The sequence below is a fragment of the Micromys minutus genome, assembly GCF_963924665.1.
Source record: "Micromys minutus genome assembly, chromosome: 32".
In the NCBI taxonomy this organism is placed as follows: Eukaryota; Metazoa; Chordata; class Mammalia; order Rodentia; family Muridae; genus Micromys; species Micromys minutus.
The window spans coordinates 3874933-3898618 of NC_137967.1; the positions used below are offsets into that span (position 1 = coordinate 3874933).

Genomic DNA, 23686 nt, shown 5'->3' on the forward strand with positions numbered 1-23686 from the left:
TGGGTTGGCCGTGGCCTTGTTTCTCTACGGTGGGATGCGTGGTTTCTGGATTTCTCTTGCGTGTTATGTCCTGTACGCAATGTGGGGAAGAATCGGGGATGTTGTGGATGTCCTTAGCTACTCGGATAGAACAGCCAGGAAGGCTGTACTTGGCCGTGAATTCCCTTCAAAAGCATAAGAGCTGTACAAATGGGATTGTGCGGCCCACATACAGGCAAGCAGGGAGGTGGGTTCTGTGGGAATCTACCCATAATTTGCCATTTTCATGTAACACATCCTCGAAAGCCCAGCATGCCAGTTCACCAGAGGGCTGCATGGTGTTGGCTGTACCAGCTTATTGAGTTATTCCCAGTGATAATTACAATTGCTCTCTATTTTTAAACCCAGACAGTGCTTGCAGCTTGCACCCTGGCTTGGCTTCTTTTGTTAGGTTTCTTCTTGAGACGTTGTATAAGTTTCCTACTACAGCTGCTATGACAAATATCACAGAGTTAGGACCTTAGTGCCATGCAAATGTGCTCTCTCTCTTTCTCTCCCCATCTGTGTGTGTGTGTGTTCCCTCCAGTGTCATCCCTCATTAGAACTTGTGTCTACACTTTTTGAGTCTCTTGTTGGCCTAGGGTTCAGGCTATGGTAGGCTGGCTGGCCGGTGAGCCCCAGAGATGTGTCAGTGTTCACCTTCTTGGTGCTGGGATGACAAACATATTCCATCATATCCAGCTTTTTATTAAAAGCTTTACTATGGGTATGAGAGTTCTACCTGCATGTAGACACATGCACGACAATCATGAACTAAGCCCAAATTTTCAAAAGCAACACACACTTTCAATCGCAGAGCTCTCTACAGCCCTGATGCCTGGCTTTCTAAAGTGGGCCCAAGAATTGAATTTCTTATGCATGGCAAGAAACCCTAATAATGGAGACATCTCCAAAGCTATGGTGATTTGAGAGAGAATGGTCTCTATAGGTTCATGTGTTCGAATACTTAGTCTCAAGTTGGTGGAACTGTTTGGGAAGGACTAGGAGGTGTGGCTCTGTCAGAGAAGGTGAATCACTGATGGCAAGCTTTGAGGCTCCAAAAGGCTCTTGTGATCCTGTTTTCTGTCTCATTAGTTGTGGAACCAGATGTGTGCTCCTGGATTTGCCATCAGTCTGCCCTCATGGACTCTAACTCTTGGAAATCATAAGCCAAGTTAAACACTGTCTTTTTCTAAACTGCCTCAGTCACAGTGTTTCATCACAGCAATGGAGAGGTTGGTAAGACACCAGCCCAGAAGTCGCTTCTTGAATTCCACTTTCTAGAAGCTGCCCAGAGTTCCTGGGCATCACCACTTTTTCCTATGCCGAAGAGCATCTTCCTTGTTACCGTGTCTGCTCCCGGACTCTGGCCTTCCTGCCCTCTTTCTAAGCACCCATCTGAATAATCCACATTAATTTCCTCCTCTTAAAATCCTTAACTCAATCACGCCTGAGAGATTCTTGGACATGTAAGATGATGACCTAACTCCACTAACTGTGGTATTCTGCCCTGCCTCCATCCTGCCTGCTCCACAGTGTGGGCACAGCAGTGGAGTCCTCACTTTCATGGTGCAGGACAGAGCCGGTATTTGTCCATCTATCCTTGGATCGTTGTTTCTGGTCTTCCCAGGAGTGACCTAACAGGAGCACTGGGAATGCAGGCTGAAATGTTGGGGATGGAGCAGGCAGTAAGGGTTCTTGGGTGGGAGTTGGGGTGATGAAGGAAAAAACCAGGTGAAATGCAGAAGTTCATCAGACCCCCAGGGCCCACCCAGGGGTCTTCACGGCTGCTGCTCTCCTAAATTCAAGGCCAGCCTGGCATCTTTGGAGATGCTTGGAAGATTTCTTGCAGTTTATTTATTGATGCATGGAAAAGACACAGATACTCGAAGAAGACACAGAGGAGTCACAGAGACAAAGCAGATGTGGGGACCATCTTGACACAGTACCTTTACCCCATAGGGGCGTCACGGCAGTGGTGAGACCTGAACAGCAGCAAGTTGTGACATTTGAGACCAAGTAGCACAAAGCAGTGCAGGAAGGAGAAAATGCAAAGTGGCTTGTGGACAGGAGCTCTGGTCCTGGCTTTAGAGAGGACACTTTGGCTCTGACAGACACTCAGGGCCGCCTGGGCTGCAAACTCACATGGCTGTATTTTCACCTATGGACATTCTTCACTGAGACACCTATAGACAATCAGGCAGCACTGAGTCACAAACGTACGTGTAAGACCTGGCACAGACACACTTCTCACACGCTTGGAGAAAAGGGACAGAACTTTAGGCTGAAAATGCCAGCTACACACCAGAACTTAGAGGGGTGGGCTGACCACCATGGGTATGGTGGGATGGATACCTGGGCCCTTGCTGAGAATCTCATCCTTCACACATCTACAAAACTGACTCAGACGGTGAGCATGTGACACAGAGAGGCACGGACCTGGGCCTGCTCTTCCAGATAAGAGTGTCGGGGCACCCTCTGAGGCTCAGGGAGTCTACAGCCAACTGCTCAGCCACAGAATGGCCTCATAGAACTCCAGGGACAGCCCCGAGCACCAAGCCCACCCTCTGTGCTTTGGGGGCTTCTAGGTCTCTTGACAAAGGGAAGAACCGTTAAGTCCCTTTTCCTCATCTTATGTTTTTCCCATTGTTAAGAGGACCAAGAAAGAAACAGTCACCAAATTTTAACCCTAAGCCAACACTGGGTTTTTCTCTGGTTACAGTGTATCAAGAAAGTCTCGGTCCCTCTCTTAAGAAAGCCCAACCAGAGTCACAGATGCATCAGGCCTTCAGCTACTGGGTCTGCAGCTTCCCTCCCGACCTCAAGCCATGTAGAGTTGGGTTCCAAAGGCCCTGAGCAATGGTGCTTTCCTATGTGCATGTACAGGGACTAGGGGGGCGGGGCAGGCTCTGGTCCCTCGTGGATGCTGTCTACTGTAACTCACTCATATACCACAGACAAGATCTCCCACCTTTAGCCTCTCCCCCTTGTCACCTAGACCAGCTGGATAGATAATATGAGAGTGACAGGGGTGGCCCAGCCCTGACACCCAGGCCTCAGGACCACTGGCAGGCACAGTCTGTAGGCTCCTGTACTGTATAGGGCACCCAGGTAGCATTGGTGGCACAGAAGAGCTGCACAGAGCGACGCTGCAGCCCCACCTCCCGGCAGCACTTGCAGAAGCGGGCGTAGGTGTTGATGTTGTGGTTGTAGATGCTGGCAGAAGGGCACCTCCCATCGCAAGACACCAGATTCACCTGTGGACCAAGCATGTCAGCAAGGTAGCCTGGGGGACATCTGCCTCTCCAGGCCCTCAACCTCCAACACCCCACCATTGTACTCCCCTACCATCCCACCACCATCCCACCGCCACCTTACCATTCCACCACCACCACCTCACCACCCCACCATTCTACTCCCCTACCATCCCACCACCATCCCACCACCACCTCACAATTCCACCACCTCACCATTCCACCACTACCACCACCTCACCATCCCACCACCATCCCACCGCCACCTTACCATTCCACCACCACCACCCCACCATTCCACCACCCCACCATTTCACCATGCCACCACCCCACCATTCCACCATGCCACCATTCCACCACCCCACCATTCCACCACTACCACCACCTCACCATTTCACCACACCACCCCATTATTCCACCACCACCACCACCCCACCACCACTACCCCCCCACCACTACCATCCCACCACCACCCCACCATTCCACCACCCCACCATTCTACCACCACCACCATTCCACCACCCCACCATTCTACCACCCCCACCATTCCACCACCCCACCATTCCACCACCCCACCATTCCACCACCCCACCATTCTACCACCCCCACCATTCCACCACCCCACCATTCCACCACCCCACCATTCCACCACCCCACCATTCCACCACCCCCACCATTCCACCACCCCACCATTCCACCACCCCCACCATTCCACCACCCCACCATTCCACCACCCCACCATTCTACCACCCCCACCATTCCACCACCCCACCATTCCACCACCCCACCATTCTACCACCCCCACCATTTCACCACCCCACCATTCTACCACCCCACCATTCCACCACCCCACCATTCTACCACCCCACCATTCCACCACCCCCACCCCACCATCTCACCACCCCGAGATGCCCATCCCTTCACGCACAGGGGTGTTACTCCTGCAATCGTTCTTGCGGATGGTCATGCGGATGGTCACCTTCTTGCAAGATCGTCCATCCTCCTTACCTGGTAGGGGTGGAGTGGGCAAGAGTTGTGTCCCAGACTGACATCAAGATGCCCAGCCTGGGGTAGTTCATGTCACGTGAGAGTGTTCCTCTTCCACTTTGGTGTGCCCACACATTCCTGTCCCCTCCAGCAAGACACCATTAACCCATTGAGACAGAGGAAGACACACGGGTGGCGACAGAGAGCGTGAGGCCCGCGCGGTATGACTTCTATTCTCAATCCAAAAGTTTTGTTCATACGTCAGAAACACAGGGGAGGTGTGAAGGTGTGCCCAGGGGTGACAGACGGTGTTGTGTTTGGGTACGGAGGCACGCGTGGTTGTGGACTCTGGTGTGATGAACCCCACCAGAGTCTTTATGACTTAGATCTCGCAGAAACTCAAAGCCTCCAGCCTATGATCTATATGCCTGTTCTTTCGTTCACCCCACTAAAGTAACAGTCACAAAGCTTTCTTTATGCCATGCCCGCAGTCCCCACACTAGTGCCCGGCACTCAGTAGCTATCTGCTAGAGTCATGGGCTTGAAAGCCCACAGAACCCATGAAAAACCAACTGGGTAGAGAGTCCTTTCTCTTAACTTCTGAGACTCAGCACAGACAGGCAGGAGAATTAAGGTCTGCCATGGCCAGAGCCCTGTGGGTCCTGGAATGAAGAAGGCTGAGTGTTCGGAAGGGGGAGGAACGGAGCCCTAGGACATGAGCAGGTACCAGATAAGTGGGAGCTACTAAAACCCAGATGTGTCTCAATACCCAGAATGCATATGGGCTAAATGGCCTTCACCAGACAGAGGCAAGGGGTCTCCCTTTCCATCACCCTTAGAGCTTGGGAATGTCTAGAAGGAATGCTTGGGAATAACTATGTGTTTGCCTGCTTCCTGTTTTATGTGCTTCTGAGACAGTCACTGAGCAGCAGTGGATGCTAGCCCATGGAGGAGGGGTAGGTCTAATAGGAACCATGAGAAACAAGCCTCTTGGGAAACTGAGGAGAGGGGCATAGGGTTCAGACCACATGGAGAACACAGAACATTCAGGGGGCATGAGGTTATGGTTCATGGATGAGCCAATCAAGGTCTGGTGCCAAGCTCTCCTGTAGTAAGTTATGTGGGCATAAGGAACTCAAAGCCTATGGCCCTTTGGATACAGGATCTGAGCATCATAGAAGGGCAGGCCTATGAGCAAAGGTTGAGGCTGATTGGTTCATTCACGTGCATGTAGTTAATTGCTAGTTCTGGGTATTCAGGATTCCAGGAGCAAAGTGAGAGAAAGAGGTTTCTGTCTGACAACCAGAGGACTGAAAACCTAAGTCTCTCCAAAGAGGCAGCTTCATGGCCAGAGCTCATGGGCCACAGAACCAATGAGGGGCACGTGTGGGCTGGAGTCTTCATCGTTGCCAAAGAAGGGAGGGTGACTGAGGAGTGTCTATTGTCTTTTATCTCCAATAAGAAGAGGCCTTGTATTGGGTCAGAGCTCATTAACACGTGGCCTTTGAACACCTGATTGTGCTGTTGCCATGACCCTCAGTTGATGGGGACATCCCTTTGTTTCCTCATCCCAACAGCTACCACCATTGATGCCAGGCTGGTAGCACGGTCCCTTGGTCACCTTAGTGTGCCCCTCCCTCCTGCGCACTGAACTCTGAGTCTGCACCAAGCTCACTCACATGTCCTACAGCATCCTTCCAAGGACGGTACCACAGAGCCACCGACCTAGAGGGAGAAAAGGAGTCAACGGGGGAATCCACGCTCCAGTCTAGGAGCCAAGATCTCAGGTAGAGGCGAAAACGGTCTTAGAGAGCTCGGCACGGCAGTGCGTGCCTGTAATCCCAGGAGGATGTCTACAAGTTCTAGGCCAGCCTGGTCTATAGAGTGAGTTCCAGGCTAGCCAGGAATACAAAGTCAAATCCTGTCTCTAAGAACAACTAAATAAATGATACATAAAAATAATACATAAAGTGAGTCTCCTTCCCATGGTGCCCCAAAGCCAGAGCTCTGTAGGAGAGCCTGAGCCCAGGGCTTCCTGCATGCTGCTAAGCACCGTACCTAATGAGACACAGCCCCGTGTGTGTACTGTCTAAAGATGCAGAAATCTTCAAATGTCTACTATTCATCTTAGGAACCTTATCATTTCAACGGGAATACTTAGCCCTCCAGGGGTCCTTTGTTTGTGTTATACCCACACTGAGAGCCTTCTCCACCAGGCTGGACACACGCCACCCTATAATCCTAAATCATACATGTATGCATAAGCCCAGCACATGTATGTGCAGGCGTGCCAGTATCTAGTACACATACTGGCATGCTGAATGTACCCATGTCCCCTACGACGTAGGGACGATCAACGACTTGAGCTGTGTCCTGGAACACTTGGCAATGTGATTGCGTGCTTCGGTTTGTGGTCAGGTGTTTGTAGATACGGGGTGTGGTTGAGGAGAATGTGCAGGAGTCTGAACCAAATTCCTTCCCACCAGTCACATAGCTTGAAGCCGGCTTCAGAGGAAGGAGATGCTGACCTTGGCACACTCGGTTTCGTTGAGCGGAGGGCAGCTGATGGGCGAGCGGACAAGTACCGCACCCAGGGGGGTACTGCCACAGTGATGGCGAGCACAGTCTGCAATCCAGGACGCACCAGGCTGGAGAACACATGGGTGGACAGTGAGGACGTTTGGTCCAATGGGCAGCATGGTCTGAAGACATGTAAAGCCCTGGACCGGGTGCTGCTAAGTGCTCCATAACCAAGCTCGAGTCTGGGGCCCAGGGAGAACCGTGGTCTTAGCGTTAGGTTCTTAGTGCCCTAATTGGACCCATTCCCAGGTGAGCTTACAGACTATTTACCAAGAACAGGGAAGTGGTGCCATTGGGGAAGGTGAAGAGGCAGGACACGTTCCTGCAGGAGCCGCAGCAGGCCGCCAGGTCCCGTGGGTGGTCATACTCCTGGTTCTGACGGCCAGGGTAGAGAAGGTGACATCAGCCTCATGCCCATACCCACCCTCCAGGTGTCTGGTGCCTGCTTGTCTCTGATGGAGCCCAGCGCTCAAGGAGAGCATCTACAGATGCTCAGAAAGGAGACCCACAGCCTCCCCCTGCTTCTGCTCAGGCAGGCAGGGCTTTCCTGTCTTTGCCTGAAACCCCATTATCAGCAGCCCCCAGCCCTGGGGACCGTGGGAGCCCAACCACTGACAGCATTGTCAGCATGGGGCAGTAGAAGTTTCAGAGCTCCACCATCATCTCAGTCCCTCCTGTGCTTTGTGATAAACCCCTCAACCTCACCAAGTCCCCCTTTCTCAGCGGAAAGATGGGCATCATTCTAACAGTCATTCAAGTCGTATTTGCATAGACCCAGGCTACAACTTAGCCCCTGCCCCAGCCTCCCCTAGCTGGAGGGGCCGCTGATGCCTGCTCCCCGCTAGACTCCATTTCTGGAGCTGATAGCAACCCAAGGCTCTGCAAGCCCAGCCTTCCCAAAGACAGGCTCTCCACACGGTGCCTACCGCCTCGCAGTGCATGTCACAGAGGACGGAGGTGATGTTGATCTGGTAGAAGTTGGTGAGAGGGTCCAGCACGTCCGTGCACCGGGACGTATGGCACACACCATCCGCTGAGAGCTCCACCACAGTCTGGCCTGGTTGCATCACACCCAGTTCGCGGCTCAGGCAGACGGGGGCTTTCACTGGATGAGGGAGAGGGCAGGGCCTGTCCCGGAGAGCCCAGCCACCCGCCCCGGCCCTTCCCAGCTGGCCCACCTGAGGTTCCCATCCGCCCCTTCCCACTCACCGCACTCATACTTGGCGCAGCCGCACACGTTCTCCGCGCTGTGTATGAAGTCCTCGTCCAGCTGCGACTTTTCCCACTGCAGGTGACGGCGGAGGTCAGTGTCCACCGCGGGCAACCCGACCCCACCCTCAGAAACAGCCGGCCTCTGGGCCCTTGTGCGGTGGGTAGGAAGAGATGGCAAGCCTAGGATCCCTTGGAATTCAGAAGCTCAGTCACTCTCTCCACTGGCCAGCCTCCTGCCTCAGCAAGGAAGCCGTAAAACTGCCACCCCACAAGCCACTGGCTCACACCTTACCCACCGCTCACTCTCTTTACCCTCTTTACCAGTTTCCCGTTAGAAAGGGGGATGGGGGAGGAGCATGAGAGTGTAAACCGTGTGCTGGGACAAGGCAGGGTGTGCACGATCCGGAAACAGCGTAGTGTAACATTACACACATTTGTTGGGATTCTGTAAACTCCACCTCTCAGTTACCTGGCAATATTCAGGTATGCTCTGCCCCAGTGACCTGACACTATAGAAGAGGCTGTCTGTCCCCTCCTCTCTCTCTTGCTCTCCCACCCTCACCCCTCCTCTTCCCCTTTCCTTCCCCCTCTCTCTCCAAGTGCTCATGGCCGGCCTCTACTCCTCTATTCCTCTCTCTCTCTCTCTCTCTCTCTCTCTCTCTCTCTCTCTCTCTGCCTCTAGTACCCTCTTAACTCCCCCAAGACCTGAATAAGCTCTATTCCGTACTATACCGTCATGTGGTCCCTCATGGATTCCCAACATGGATCCCCCAGAGGCCCCTAGCCTCCAGGCCTTGACACACCTCCATGGGCCATAACCCTCCCCCCACTCTCTCTTCATCCTTTTCCTAACAACATTCCTAATGGCCACGCCCCCTGAAGGTTAAGGGTTCACGAGAGCCTAATCTTGACCCATCTATTTAGCAGGTTCACCCCCTGGAATTTCAGCTCCTTTGTTTACATAATTGAGATCACCACAGAATCAGTCTCTTGGACTCGTCATAACAATTAATAAGATAATGCAATTAAAAAGACCTGTGAAAGTTCAGGCCAATGGTAAGGTCTCGGCGGCTGCCACCGGGATATCACCAACTCCACCATCCCCTGTATCACCATTTACACCTTCATCATCACAACCACCTTCATCATCTTCAGCATCCTGACCATCCTCCCCACCATCTCCACCATCATCACTACCACCTGCAGGATCTGTGTCCTTACTCCTCGGCACAGTTGAGCTGACTCTCCTAAGAGAGGACGTGGTGCCCAGAGCGCGGGGCAGAGCTTGGGATGCGCGTGCTGATTTAAAACCCAGAGCTCTCTGCACTAGGTTAAAGGAAGAATCCCCAGGAGACGGGAAAGAGACAAGAAGGAAGGGGAAATAGAATCATAGTGTGGGTAGGAAGGGCAGGGTCTCCATACCAGATGGCATCTGGGTACAGGAATAGTGTCACAGTCACACTCTGAAAAACAGAAGCCGGAACTTACCTCACAGGGATGTTCAGACACTGCTTCACTGCAGTTGCTCCTCCAACGGCACAACCCCCACCCTAGCTCACCCCAGAGGGTTGGGCAGAGAAACTGTCAACCTCCCCTCACCCCGACATGCCCCCCCAGGAAAGTAGAGCCTCTCCAGGAATAACCGGTGCAAAGATGTCACACATGTATGGTCCAACAGCTGAGCCCTGGGGTACAACCCGTGGGCAGTGTTAGCTGAGCGGGTGGACTGGAGACACTGGGGACAAAAGTATGGGGCACAGCAGTTTTAACTTTGAGGACCAAGGGCCACAGGCCAGAGAAGCTGGGAAGGTCTCTTCGGGGTTCCCTGGGATGGCTGGCTTGCTCTGTGGCTCCCCGAAGACAACTCGAGGAATAAAGCTGAGGACCATCCTGTCCTTGAGTAGCATGTATCTGGAAGAGGCATCCGGAAGCCGGAAGCGGAACGGTCTCCCGGTTTTTTTAAGTAACTTCCAGGGTTTAGTGTAGAGCTCACCACCGCTCGGTATTGATAACTGTCGTAGGGTTCCTGGTGGCCTTCCAGGAAGACCCGAGTACTCAGACTATGGGGACAATCAGGTGATGGCAGGAAGGAGGCTTTGAATAAGAGACCGTTTGTGATCCTGAGGAGGAGGCTGATCTCAGCAACACTGGCGGTAGCGAGGCTCTTTCTCCTACCCATACCTGACCGAAACTTACCACAGGACTTGTAGGGGCAGCAGCGGTCCGGGCTCCACACCTCCACCAGGGACGTGCCCGTGCCACACTCTACCTGCGGGCAGCGGAAGCTCTCACACACTGGAGTGCCAGTGGCCGGAGCAGGGAAGACAGACGACAAGTTAGTCTCCGACACCTTGGACTTTTACAGATGCTCTTTACGGATGTAGCACCGCCACCTCCCAGTCTTCTCATATCCATACAGTGTACCCACACACCCCTCCTAAGGCTACCATCTCTTCACACACCCTCACTGAGCCCCAGCTGGGACTCACCGCACTGATACAGAGGGCAGCAGAGCTCCGTGGTATTCCTCTGCACAGTGAGTGCCTCTCCTTCCTGACACTCAGGCAAGGCATCAGGACATTCGCCACAGCCTGTGGGTGTGGGGCAACAGAAGGGTCACCGCTGTTGGGGTCTCTAACCAGCTCAAAGCAGCATTTTGGGGTCTCGGGTGTTTTGGCATCAGATCCTACATGTTCATTCTATATCTACCCACAGTATGGCCCCGAAAACACACCCATTTCTTGTGATCAGCAACCTAGGGGTGGCGTAGACATATCTTTTATTCACCTGATATAATTGTCATCTCAGAGGCTTCCTGTCCCCGTCTGCTGACCTAGTCCTGGAAGACTCTAGCTTCCCTACAGACTTATCTAGGTCTAGAAGGCTTTCAGCCTCTGAGACTTGCTGCTGAGTAAGCTCACCCTTTCTTGCTCTTCCTGATCTCTGTCTGGCTGGTTCAGCTCAGCTGTCCTGGCTCACAGTCCTCTTCCGGCTGACTGGTTCAGGCTGTCTTCCCTCTCAACCTCATACTAACTTTTCAATCTGTTCTAATCTTCTGGCTCCTCCCTTTGTCTGGTTCATTCTGTCTTTACCTGTGTCTAGTTTGTTTCTGTATAACTGTCGCAATAAAACTGCCTTCTATCTGTCTATCTATCCATCCATCCATCCATTCATCCATCTATCTATCTAGACACACACACACACACACACACACACACACACACACACACACACACACACTGCCCTTAGGTACCTTCCTTCCCTTTCCTCTCTATTCATGAGAATCAATTATATCCTGTTCTGCCAAATCTTTCTCTGATTCGCCACTTCGTCTGCCACTCAATTAGACCTCACTTTCAAACATGGCTGCTTCCTTCTGCAAACTAACTTTACCTCCATTCTTTGGGATTAAAGGTCTGTGCTAAGGCTGAGTCACACCACAGCAGAAACAGTTTGGTTTTTTGTTTGTTTGTTTTTTCCCCAGTAGACAACACAGTCTTGGGATTCACAGTGTGATCAAAGGGTAGCAGGGACTCCTTTCTCCTTGTCCCACATTGCTTTCTGAATAGTGACTTCCTCCTCCCTCTACCCCTCTCACATAAGCACCCCAGCCGTTCCTCCCAGTCACCCACAGAGGCAGGAAAGAGGAAGGAGCTGGTGCACAGCCCACAGCCACCTACCACAGAAGTAGGAGGTGCAACAGGAGTCTCCAAGGCGACCCTCAATCAAGACCTGGTCCTGGCGACAAGTGGGAACCCGCTCAGCCTCACACAGACCAGGGTCACACTCTAAGGAAGAAGAAAAAAAAAAACAGAATGCAAGTTCTGAACTTGGGCCCTACCTGGCCATGTCTGGGCTCCTCTCTGTCCCTGTCCCATTTTATCCAGGACTCAGAACACACGAGTCACTCTCAGCATCTCAGGCCTGCCCCACTCCCCCATTCCAACCTCTTACCACAGCTGTAGCTGGGACAACAGGAATCGTCCTGGAAGTGGGTGATGAGTCTGTGGCCTGGGGCGCAGGTAGGAGCGAGGCCCTCGCACAGGGTCTGGTTACACACTAGGCAGCAGGCCACACAACCCGTCACCTGGGGGCCAGTGTCCTCATAGCTCACCCGTACCACTGGATGCCTGGACATAGGCTTCTTACCCTTCCTGCCCCGCCCACCACGCCCCTGCCCCGCCCACCACGCCCCTGCCCCGCCCCTGCCCCGCCCGCCCCGCCCCTGCCCCGCCCCTGCCCCGGCTGCCCCGACTACCCCGCCCCCACTCTTAACCGGCTGCCTCTGAGGACCCCACAAGGCAGAGATTGAGATGAATAGACAGACATTCATCTGGGTGTACTTCGTGCCTGTGTGAAGGTTCACACGCAACCGAGTAGTTACAGGAGAACAAGGCATGGTACCGTGGTAGTGATTTACAGAATCTACAGGAGGAAGAGCTGACCCCAGGCCTCTGCCCCTTCCATTCCGACTCAAGCCTCTACTCCTGTCTCCCCCAAAGCCTGGTTCTCTAGCCCCACCCTGCAGTGACCACCCCAAAAGATGTTTTAATTTCCAGGTCTTATCCTGATCGTGATGGACATGCAACAAACATGGCTGGAGCCGGTGGCTGCCTTACAGTTGAAGGCCAGGGAAGTCAGCTCACCGCAGACACTCCCCAGGCAGCAGGGGTCCTCTGTGGGCTGGAACAGGATCACTTCTCCAAAGCGTGGGCAGCTGTCCGGTCGGGGACCGGGGCAGTCCAGGTCCACGGGTATGATGGTGTCTGGGGCCTGGCATTGTTGCTGGCAGCAGCCGCTAAGGGAGCTGTTCCAGGTCTCCCCCAGAGCACGCGGTACTCCTGCGCTGTCCGTGCAGGCTGCAGTGGGGGTGAATTGGGGCACAGGGACTAAGGACCAGACAGCCCCAGGCTACGATTCCTCTCATCCAAACCTGAATCATCCCCAAGTTCTAGAAGTGCAAAGTGGCCTCTGCCATGGTCTGGTCTTCGGGAAGCAAAGGGGACAACAGTGTGAGACTGGGGCTCAGGGGAGCCACCTGGGGAGGGTGGGGACCTACCACACTTGTCCTCGGAGACGCAGAGTGCAGAGTGACGCCGGTGCAGAATGGTGCCCTCCGAGCACACGCAGCCTTCACCCAGCACTTGGCACTGCTCTGGGTCCCGTGGGCCCAGTAACCCATCCTGACATGTTTCCGGGGGCTCACAAGCTGCCACACACGCCTGGTAGGTAGAGTCACTGGAACACAGGAAGGCTGTAGGGGTACAATGGGCATCAGCCCCAATCTAGTTCAGGGGCAGGGATCCTGCTGTGGGCAGCAAGTGTAGGCAGGAGCAGAGCATCCACCTTGCCCAACTGTGTGCCTAAGTCTGGCGCTCATAAGCACTGGAGCTCCTTCCTCTAGGTCGGGAGTCATCAGTGTTTGCTGTCTGCTTCACAAATAAAGTTTGATTAGAACACAGATGTGCCAATTCGTCTGTGTAAATGTTGAGGGGTTTTGCATTGCTGGTGTTAAGGCCTCATTACTTGAGGAAAAATTCATCTTCCAGGCTCGGCCTCCTGAATACTAGTATTGCAGGGGTCAGCCAGCGTACCCGGTCCGCTTACATACGGTCTTTGGCTGTCTCTACACTGCAAGGGTAGAATAGAGTCCTTGAAGCCGAGACCGTCTGGCCCACAAAGACACGGTTTTCACTATCTGGCCCTTTGAAAAACTTTGCTCTTGATCAGTGTTTTCCTGTGGTCTTGGTGGAGACAGTGGATCTGGGGTTTCAGCCCAGCATACACACAGATGCGGGGCAGCCTTTTGGGCATTTTGGAAGTCCCATTACTGGGTCTCCATCCCATACCAAGTAAACCTCTAATGAGGCCCAGGGTTTATCCAAGTTCCCCGTTAGAACAGCTGGGTTGAAGTGGCTGTTGGGTAGAAAGAGAAGAAAATCTTGCTACCTGTGACCCATACTGTATTTTGTATTTTGTTGCATTTTTTAAAATTGCTGGTGTTACCCTCTTCACTTTGGCCCCTTCCCCTCTCTGCCCAGATGCACAGTTGAAAACGACTCTGTACATTTTTTGTCTTTAACTGCTTATTTGTATAGATATGGCCTTCTCGGGAGCGGTCCCTGTGGTTCCTGAGATAAAAACGCTCTACCCCTGCCTGACCCAACTCTGACGGGATAGAGGTAAGGAAGAGGTGGGTCCCATTTCTGTCTTCAAGGAGGGAGGGAGAGATCCAAAGATGAGAAAAGTCAAGCAAACTCCCAGCCAGGGATCATGTGTCATGTGGTGTGGAGAAAGGGACAGCCATGATCTCCTATTGACTCAAGACATTTTGGGAGAAAGCAATCATTATTATGACCGCTGTGTGAAGAAATGATTCGGGTAAAAGCAATCAATTAAGACAAAATAATTGCTTATCGTTCGTTAATGTAAATATAGCAAAAGATTCTGCTCATTAGCATAACATGCAAATACAAACAATATTTATGAGTGCATTAATATAATCAGTGAGTAAAGAAACAATGAGGCTTGGAGAAGTGTTGTCTTGAGGTGGCTCTGGGTGCCCTTTCACCCACTAATGGTGGTTCAAGAGATCTACGGGAGAAGTTGCCCTGGCTGCTACTCACGGCAGTAGTCGGAGCCACGCCACTCAATGCACACGTGGAACTTGTGACACATAGCCACGTACACGGTGAGCGCCACACAGGGCTGCTGCACGTACTTTGTGTCCCGGATCCATAGCTCACAGAAGGACTCTGGGGAGACCTGGATGAATGCATTGGTCAGTGCGACTCACCCTGGTGCCCCGAATCCCAGGGCCCAGCTCAGCCTAGCCCTGCCCAGAAGACCACGGTGCCCTCCCCAGCTCAGGAAGTCTCCCCACGCTGCACCCCACGGGCACCTACAAAACTGTGGCAGGCACTGAAGGTGCGGTTGGACACCATGCGGAGGCAGGGTGAACAGTCAGCTGTGGCGCAACTGTCTGGGCGGAAGCGGGTCTGACCCTCTGAGGTCAGGGAGCTGGGCACCTGCCAGCTGTCCAGAAAGGGAGCAGGGTCCTCTGACGCATCCAGCACAGAGCCATCCTTCAGGGTGAGATCGTTGGCTGCATCTCCATCACAGATACCTGAGAGGGGCATAACGGTCTCACTAGGCACAAAGCCCTCCTAACTACTAACAACTGCAGGATGGCGCTCACCCTGAGCAATCGCCAGACCAATCTGAAAAGTGTCACCCAAGTTTTACCATGTGACAGGGAAGGGGAGGGAGGCACGGGGAGCCAGGACACCTGCCGTGTAGAGAACTGCACACAAAAATATTCAGGGAGAAGGGACTCAGTGGTTTCAATGTACTTTAAGATGGTTCAGAGATACATGCATACGTGCATATACACATGTGTATATACTACTCATAATGTGTACTGCATGTGTCTGTATTAGAGAAAGAAGCAAATGGGAATAGTTACATCTGAATAAAAATCAGCAGGGATCCTTCAGTCTGCTCTCTTAGTTTCTGTAGCTGGCATATTACAATGGAAAGTTATCCCCTAGGAGCCTGTTCCAGTGCTAGCTAGCCTAGACTCCCTTGCAGCTACATGTGACTGTGTGCCTGCTCCAGTGCTAGCTAGCCCAGACTCCCTTGCAGCTGGATGTGACTGTGTGGCCGAGGCTCAGCCAATGGCATGCAAGTTGGGGTGAAGGGTACTTACTACCTGCTGTAGAGGTCCTACCGGTTTCTGTTTGTGGAGTTGGAAGCTCATGCTGAGCAGTAAAGAGCTATAAGAAGAAGGAAACCTGGGGACATGAGTTGTTACCAGTCATTTGGGAGCTCATGTTCTCAGGAAATATGCTTCTGCGATGTTGGGTGCGGAGATGAGGGCAAGAATGTGGTTTGTGTGCGACAGCAGCTCATGTGGCTGCTCTTCCCTGTCGTTCCCTCACCGCCCAATGTGTTCTCAGCTCCAGATGCATGTTTTCTTGCCTGTGTTTTTATTTGTTCTGGTCTACAGTGCTTTCTTGAACATCCTTCATCCCAGGGAGCCTCTCATCCACCCATCCATGAGCTTCCCAGTTCTGTGCATCAGCAGTAGCTTGCAGGGATGTTGCACAAACAATTTTAGCTGAGTGCCAAGGGGTCTTCTTTCCCGGATCTCTCTGAAAATCCCTCTGTTGCCTTGCAGGGGGCCCAGTGTATATATCAAAGGTCAGTTCAGATGGAATAGAGAAGCGAATGATCTGGCTTCTGTTCTGATATCTCTGACCACCCTCTTTTGAAAACATAAAGCATTTCTTGAGACAGAGCTCTTTGATTTTGTTAGTTTTCTCAGCAGTGATATTTTGGGTCTGGGTTTTGAATCCCAAGGGGTGTATCCCAGAAAGAACATGGCCTCCTGGATCCTGACATCTTGGCCAGAGATAAGCAGAGCATGGTAGAAAGGACGAGAAAGATGTGATAGTGGCTACGGTGACAGTGGCAACAGTGGAGGTGATCGTGGTGTTCACGGTGATGGTGGTGGTGGTGGAGGTGATGGGGTTGGTATATAAAAGAAAAGATGCTTTCTCAGTAAGGATGGAAGCTCTATAAACCAGAGCCTAGTCTGTTTTGCTTCCCAGAGGCTGGTACTTAAAGAACTGGGGGGAGGGAAGAACCTACCACTCACCATCACAGTCACTGCAGCCTGCACCCAGGCTCCTCCCACACCTGTGTTCCTAGTTACCACGCAGTCCTTAAGAGAGTGCTGTCTGTCTCCATGCTGTGGCCTGAGGTCTAGCTGTGCATGTCAGAGCAAATCTGCCATGCGCCTTGTCAGACAGCCACTTGACCTCTGAGCCCCTGCTTGTCTCTGGTTCAGTGAAGATACTAAGGGCCACTTCCCTGGACTGTTGTGTGGGTGACCTGGAGTAAATGATCTCAGAGAGAAGTGTCTGGCAAAGGGCCCCTGCACATGCAGACAGGGAGGATTATCTGGCATTAGGAAGCCATCAGGGATGCTGACAGACAAACCTGGCTGAAGTGACAGTTGGCAAGAAAACCCTGAACTGTTCTCTGCTAACTGCCTCAGCCCCAGACACAGACACCAGGCATTTCTGTTGGTCCCTCCTCTGGCCTGATACCCTGTCCCCAAGCATCCTGATCTAAGGGAACCTTCCTGGTACTAGAGAGGGACCAGGGAGCCCTCCCCTCCCCCAGCTGGGTCCCTCCTCACCACACAGGCCATGACCCTGGATCTTGCTGGCTTTGTTGGCTTCCAGGACCATGAGTCCTGAGCTGTGAAGCCACTGGATCTGGATGTGTGAGGGTGTCTGGACAATGTACATGTGTCCCGTATCCTCAATTCGGAAGCCATATCGGCTCATGGGTGGCCACACAACTTGAGAGTCCACAGTCACCTTAAAGGGTAAGGAATTGAGCGTGAGCAGAGCTCCCACATACCTACACACTCATCTGTCTGTCCACCCATTTATCTATCTATGTATTCATCCATCCATCTGTCTGTCCATTTATTTATCTATCCATCCATCCGTCTGTCTGTCCATCCATCCATCCATCTGTCCGTTAGTCTGTCCATCCGTCCATCCATCTATCTGTCCATCTGTCTGTCCATCCATCTATCTGTCCATCCATCCATCTATCCATCTGTCTGTCCATCCATCCATCTATCTACCTACTGACGGGCCCATCCATTTTGTCCCTCAGTCAACTGACAAACACTCACTAGGCACCTCCCTTGTGCCAGGCTGTTTGGGGTACATGCATCCAAAGCATAGGATAGCAGACCATGGGAGAGTTTTGAAAACAGTTTTATGAGCAAAAACTAATCAAACCAGAACCGCAACGGCAGGAGGAAGGCTGCATTTCACTGTGCACATAAACCCCCATCCGTTCTAAGCAGGTCCTCGTTCCCTGATCCTACAGCCTGAGGATTAGCTGCTCCTTCCCTGGCATCAGCCCTCTCTCCACAGTTCAGGCAAAAAACCAACAAAAGCAAAAAGCAAATGCAGGCACAGGTAGTGATGGTTGGTGAGGATCCCTTAAACACTGCGTTCAGAATGTGAGTCATATAGCCATATGCAAATTCGTACAGAGAGTTCACAAATCCCCAAGTTTAACGACCTCTCCTGAGTCTATACCTGCAGGAACTAAGACATCCTTAGGAGGAGGCATCTGAACACCCACGTTCATTGCAGCCATTCATGATTGCCAGCTTGTGGAACCCTTATAGATGTCCAACAATGGACAGATGGTTGGTGTGTGTGTGCGTGTGTGTGTGTGTGCACGTGTGTGTGTGCGTGCACACACACTTGTGCATGTGTAATGAACTTTTATTCAGCCATTAAAAAAGGATCAAATTATGTCATTTGCAAAAAAAATATATGGTTTTAAGTAGAGAGAACCATGTTAAGTGAACAAGAAAGACTTTCTCATGCAGTGCACATGTGTGTAATATATATTCATATTATAATGTATATATTCATAATATATATTCATATATATTACATATGAACATGAACATGGAAGGCGACTGTTTGGAAGGAGAAAGGGCACAAAGCAGGAGAGGGTAACAGCAAATCAGGTGATCAAAGCCCGTGATGTTCGAAACCCAATATTTTAGACAGTTATTTTGCACATATATTTTGAATATATGTTAATAAAAAGAAAGAATTTATAGATATATACTAAATATGATAAATGTGCATATGTTTGAATTATGTCCTTTTTATTGCAAGGTTACAAAAAAAAAAAAAACTAAAAACCAAAAAACAAGGAATGGATTTTGGGAACTGTGATGGTTTCAATAAAATATGTCCCTCTTAGGCTTCCTTATTTGAATGGAGTCCTTAGTTCTTGGTGCTATTTGGACAGGCTATGGAACTTTAGGCAGTATAGCCTTGCTGGAGGAAGCTCATTACTGCTGCAGGCCTTGTGGGTTTACAGCTCCGCCTCATTTCCTGTTCCGCACTCAGCTTCCTGTGTGTGGTTGAGACGTGATCCCTCATCTCCTGCTCTGGCTGCCCGCTGCCAAACCTTCACCACCATTCCTGGAACCGTAAGCCAAAATAGACTCTCCCTTCAATGAGTTGCTTTTGTTCGAAGTATTTTATCCCAGAAACAGAAAAGCAACCAATAAAGGGAGTGTACTTTATGCACTTTCTAAGTATCTAACTCGTCATAACTCCATCCACCAAACCTTGCTTCAGAGAACCTTGGCTACCAGGGATGGAGGGCAGGGCCGAGCAAAAGGTGTTGATCTCAGAAAACAGAACGAGGGCCAGCCGCTGCCTGTGTGTGTGTGTGTGGACACTCGGTGTTACTGCCTGTGAGGGGAAGCCCATGTCTTCTGGACACTTCAGCTTCCTTGACTGAGGTGGCTTTCACCATGAGTCATGAGTCTTCAGTTGAGGGCACCTCACTTCCACAATCCCTGCTTGGGAAGGGTTCTGATGTCGCCTGCTTCCCTTCTTCCCATAAGAATAGAGGAAGAGTCCTAAATGATGGGACTGTCAGGTTTGCCTTGTTTTTTTCTTTTTTCTATTTTATTTTATTTTATTGAGACAGTCTCATTATGTAGCCCAGGCTAGCATTATAGAGACAGTGATACTCCTGCCTTTGTTTCCCGGTGCTGGGATTACAGACGTGTCACCATCCTTAAAAGAGAGTCTTCCCAACCCCTGCCCCTAATTACAAGGAAGTCTCAAGGCTTGCCCCTGCCTGTGCTGGCCACCCCTGACTGCTGCTTGGCCCTGCAGGCCACCTCTTTGATGGGCTCACCTTCCGGCTGAAGCGGTCAATGCTGACACGGTGGGCCAGATGGGTCACATTCAGTATCACCAGACAGAATGGGGGCCAGTTCAGGTGTCCCTGCGGAAAGACCAGCCTCATCAGCCCAGAGACACCGCTCCACCTCCCTGCCACAAGTTCCCCTCCAGCCGTGTAAGTCTAGGAAACATGCTCAGATCTGTAGCCCTGGGTAAAAGGTACATAGACTCCTACCTGACCTCATGCGGGCCCAGCTGAAGGAAAGGAGGGAGGAAGAGAAAAGGGAAGGAAGGAAAAGAGGAAGGGAGAGAGGGGCGGAGAGAGGGAGGGAAGGAGGGAGGAGGGAAGAAGGGAGGGAAGGAAGGAAAAAGAGAAGGGGAGGGTACTTTCTCCATCGCCTTGGCACACAAGGTTATCCTAGCAGACCAGCCTCTGCAGGTGGCACCTGCGACCTAGGAATGGCTTACCCATTCCTCTACACTTAAGTGTCAACTCAAAGGAAACTGGAACGCTTCAGGGACTAGAAGCCTGCAGACCCCTGGGTCAGGAGGTGACACACTCTGCCCTGTTTGTCCCCTCAGTCACCTGGCCTGACCAGTTACCATTCCATAAATCTCCAGGGTGGCAAAGAGAGATGCCACCATAGCCCTCCCCAGGGTCTACGCAACGTCCGGCATTCCTTGAACTCCATCTTATGGCCCAGTCTCCCCTCTCAGCCTAGTTCAGATCTCAGGTCCTGGCCGAGAGAAAAGCAAGGGGCAGCGCCTTACCAGGTTGGCACTCTTGCAGTCCAGGGCGTGCACAGAGATGGTTTCGTCCGGGCTCTGGCTGAGGGTATAGGTGGCCTCCTTGAACAGAGCAGCGTGACTGCCATCGAAGGTTACAAAGCTCAGGTCTGGGAAGACTGAGCAGCGGCCTGGAGGCAGGCAGGAAAGAACAAGCGCGTGGTTCCAAGGCCACCAGGATGATGGGCAGGTGAGTCAGACACTCCGGGGGTGGGGGAGTTCCTGGGATCGGGTGTCTCACGGAGTTCAGAGGTCACAAGGACAGGAAAGCCGTCGGGGCGGGAGCCACAGTGAGAGATTTCCCACCCACGGAAGTATGGGAGGGAACACACCGATCAGGGGGAGAGGCGTGCTGGGGTAAGGGGAAAGACACAGAGGCTCTGCCCCGCCCCCATCACTCACAGGCACATTCCCAGAGCGGGCAGCAGCGATCTCCGCCCACCCGCACAGCGAGGCCCAGGACCCCGCAGCGAGGGCGCACAGCACCCTGAGGGCAGTGCTGGGTCTGGTTCACCCGTATTAGCTGGCCTTCTAGGCATATGTGACGGACGCAGTCTTGCTCAGCGATTGGCTGTGGCAGGAAACAGTGTCAACGTGAGTGTCCCCCTCAGAGCTTATGGTATTACCTACCTGGACTCTTCCTGGAACAAGCCAGGTCCTGTCAGGGCGACTAACACTGAGATAAAACTGGGGGATTGACTCCCAACCAGGAGCCTCCTGGGGAGGGAGTCTCAGTGAGGGGTCACCTGGGTCAGGTTGGGCTGTGGGCATACCTGTGGTGGGCTGTTTTAACTGAGGTAGGAAGATCCACCTTGAAACGTGGGCAACACCGTTGCTTGGTTTTGAGCACCAGACTGTGTGAGTGTGGGGAAAGCTAGCTGAGCGGTAAGCATGCACCCACGCATTCTTTCTACAGTCCAAAGCTCACTCCCACCACACCCCGCAGAAACACACCAAACATCCAATCAGCCCTGGACCCAAACAGGCAAGGAGGGACCCTGCTGTGGTTTCGGGGGACCTGGTGATTTTTAAAGTACTGGGAGCTTGAGAGAGAACCGAGCAAGGTGAGGGACACTACTGCCATCTTGTAGCATGGAGTAAAAACAGACAGGAACCTTAACAGGCGTAGCTTAAGGTGGTGGCCACCCTAGAGGCAGGAGGAAGGCCAGGTCTGGGGGACAATCCACAAAACTGAAGGACCTAACAAATCACTCACCACACAGATGGCAGACATGTTCCCTTCGGCCTCCATTGGTTCCTCTGCTATGTTCTGGACTGGAGCCGAGCGCCCTGTCTGCTCCGTGGTGACCTGACGCACTAGATCCTCTTGGGGCTGGAGTCCCTCTGGGGTTCCGTGTGCCTCTGACAGCTGAGGCAGCAGAACCAGGGGGCCCTCCCGGGAGGCCGTCCTGGCTGACACTCGGCTTAGGGGATAGGATGTGGGCACCAGTGAATCTGTGCCAGCCCGGGGGCCTTCGGCCTCAGTCACTAAGGAAGTAGCAAGGCTCACTGTGGGTGTGAGATCTGTGAACCCTCCCTGGACAGAGTCAGAGATGAGCGTGGGTGGAGACACCTTCTTAGATAGAATGGCTGTCCTCTGAGTGGTGCTCTTCCTTGAACTAACAGACACTGTGGAGGGCACCCCAGAAGTCACAGCGGAGGCTCCAAAGCTTGGCTCCATACCTGTGACTTGGGGAACCTTGGGGCTTAGCGAGTGTGCCTGCTCCTCCACAGTGTGGAGTGTCTGAGTAAGTGGGGTCATAGTCATGGCTGTGGCCAAAGTTGCAGCCTGATGTTGAGGGGGAGGGGTGGGGATATAGCCTTTGGAGGCAGGTGTGGCCACTGGGGCAGATGTGCCCACCTTAGCCAAGGGCAGGCTGGTGTCAGGAGGCAGGCCGGAGAGGACGTGAACTGGCCTAGTTGGCTCTAGAGAAGCTGAAGCTGTGGTCCCCAGTCTGTGAGCACCTGTGGTTGGGCTGTCAGCACCCAGGATCCCTGGGGACAGAGCTAGAGGCCTAGGGGCTGTGGTGGTATGTGGGGCTGGGTGAGGCAAGTCAACGGGGGCTGAGCTTTGGGGTGGGGACTGTGTAAGCTGGCTGTGCCCAGCCTCTCCCTTCTTTGTGGCTGGCGTCACCTCCAAGCTCTTGGTGACAAGAGGACTGGCAGGGGCCCTGTATGCTGAGCTCACCACAGCTGAGGGCTGACTGGAACTTGAAGTACTCTGGGCCAGGACAGATAAGGATGTCACTGTCTTATTTGCCACCTTAGTAACTGCAGTTGACAGGTGGGATCCCAGGGAGGTGGGGGGCCAGGATGTCACTCCAGGGGAAGTCATCGGTCTGGGAGAAAGGCTCAAGAGCCAGGATGGCCGCAGGGGTGTGGTTTTAACAGGAAAGGAGTCACGACTCGGGACTGTCACTGCTTTGGTCAAGAGTGGGAAGCGAGGTACAGGGGGTGACCGGGAAGCAACGGTGGTGTTGGGACTCCCTACAGAGGTTACGGTCACTTTGGTTGTCTCTGTTGTGCCTGATACAGTGCCAGATGTGGGTGTCAGCAGAGAGCTGGGGAGGGACGAGGAGGACCCTGGGAGCTGGGAAGCGGTTAGGAGGCTGGCAGCCCCTCCCTCTCTGGCTGTGGCCCCTGTGTGGCCAGCAGGAAGGTTAGACGTTGTAAGCCCCAGTGGTGTCTGCCCCTTGGGTTGGGTGGATCCTGGAGATGCCACTGGCCTCTCAGTGACAGCCATTGGTGGGTTTGGGGCTGAGGTGACTGGGGTCACTGGAGCAAGGACAGAGCTGAGGGTAGAGGCTCCAAGGGGCTCCTGAGGAGGCTGCTGACTGTCACTGGTGGTGGGTAGCACTTGGCCAGGTGCCAGAGTCTCATTGACAAGGGCCTCGGTGGGACCCCACAGGGCTGGCTCCACACCTGGGGCAGACAAGAGAAGAGGTTCAGGAAAAGGGTGACTGCCCCTAGCTGTCCTCATGGGGCGGCACTGAGGTAGGAGGTTAGAAGACAGGTACCCTAAGTGATGAACAAGCACAGCTTCTGATGGCAGACAGACAGGCCTTCTGTCCAGAGAAACCAACAAAATGGCCT

At 52.8% G+C, this 23686-nt stretch overlaps 1 protein-coding gene across 1 annotated transcript in view; it reads right to left on the reverse strand.

Annotated features, from left to right (window-relative positions):
- Positions 1–1922: 1922 nt before the first annotated feature.
- Positions 1923–23686, reverse strand: part of OTOG (otogelin) — a 58270-nt gene continuing 36506 nt past the window's right edge. The window contains exons 33-53 of the mRNA XM_080908163.1: positions 21810–23515; positions 20996–21164; positions 20579–20724; positions 19821–19910; positions 17257–17440; positions 14957–15177; positions 14678–14816; positions 13111–13305; positions 12698–12910; positions 12006–12110; positions 11732–11839; positions 10541–10642; positions 10248–10346; positions 9474–9514; positions 8049–8124; positions 7766–7944; positions 7110–7214; positions 6788–6907; positions 5939–5984; positions 4201–4280; positions 1923–3275 (exon numbers count right to left, since the gene is read on the reverse strand). Coding sequence (XP_080764289.1) covers positions 3075–3275; positions 4201–4280; positions 5939–5984; positions 6788–6907; positions 7110–7214; positions 7766–7944; positions 8049–8124; positions 9474–9514; positions 10248–10346; positions 10541–10642; positions 11732–11839; positions 12006–12110; positions 12698–12910; positions 13111–13305; positions 14678–14816; positions 14957–15177; positions 17257–17440; positions 19821–19910; positions 20579–20724; positions 20996–21164; positions 21810–23515 — 4325 coding nt within the window. The 3' untranslated portion in view covers positions 1923–3074. The remainder of the gene's footprint in view (positions 3276–4200; positions 4281–5938; positions 5985–6787; positions 6908–7109; positions 7215–7765; positions 7945–8048; positions 8125–9473; positions 9515–10247; positions 10347–10540; positions 10643–11731; positions 11840–12005; positions 12111–12697; positions 12911–13110; positions 13306–14677; positions 14817–14956; positions 15178–17256; positions 17441–19820; positions 19911–20578; positions 20725–20995; positions 21165–21809; positions 23516–23686) is intronic.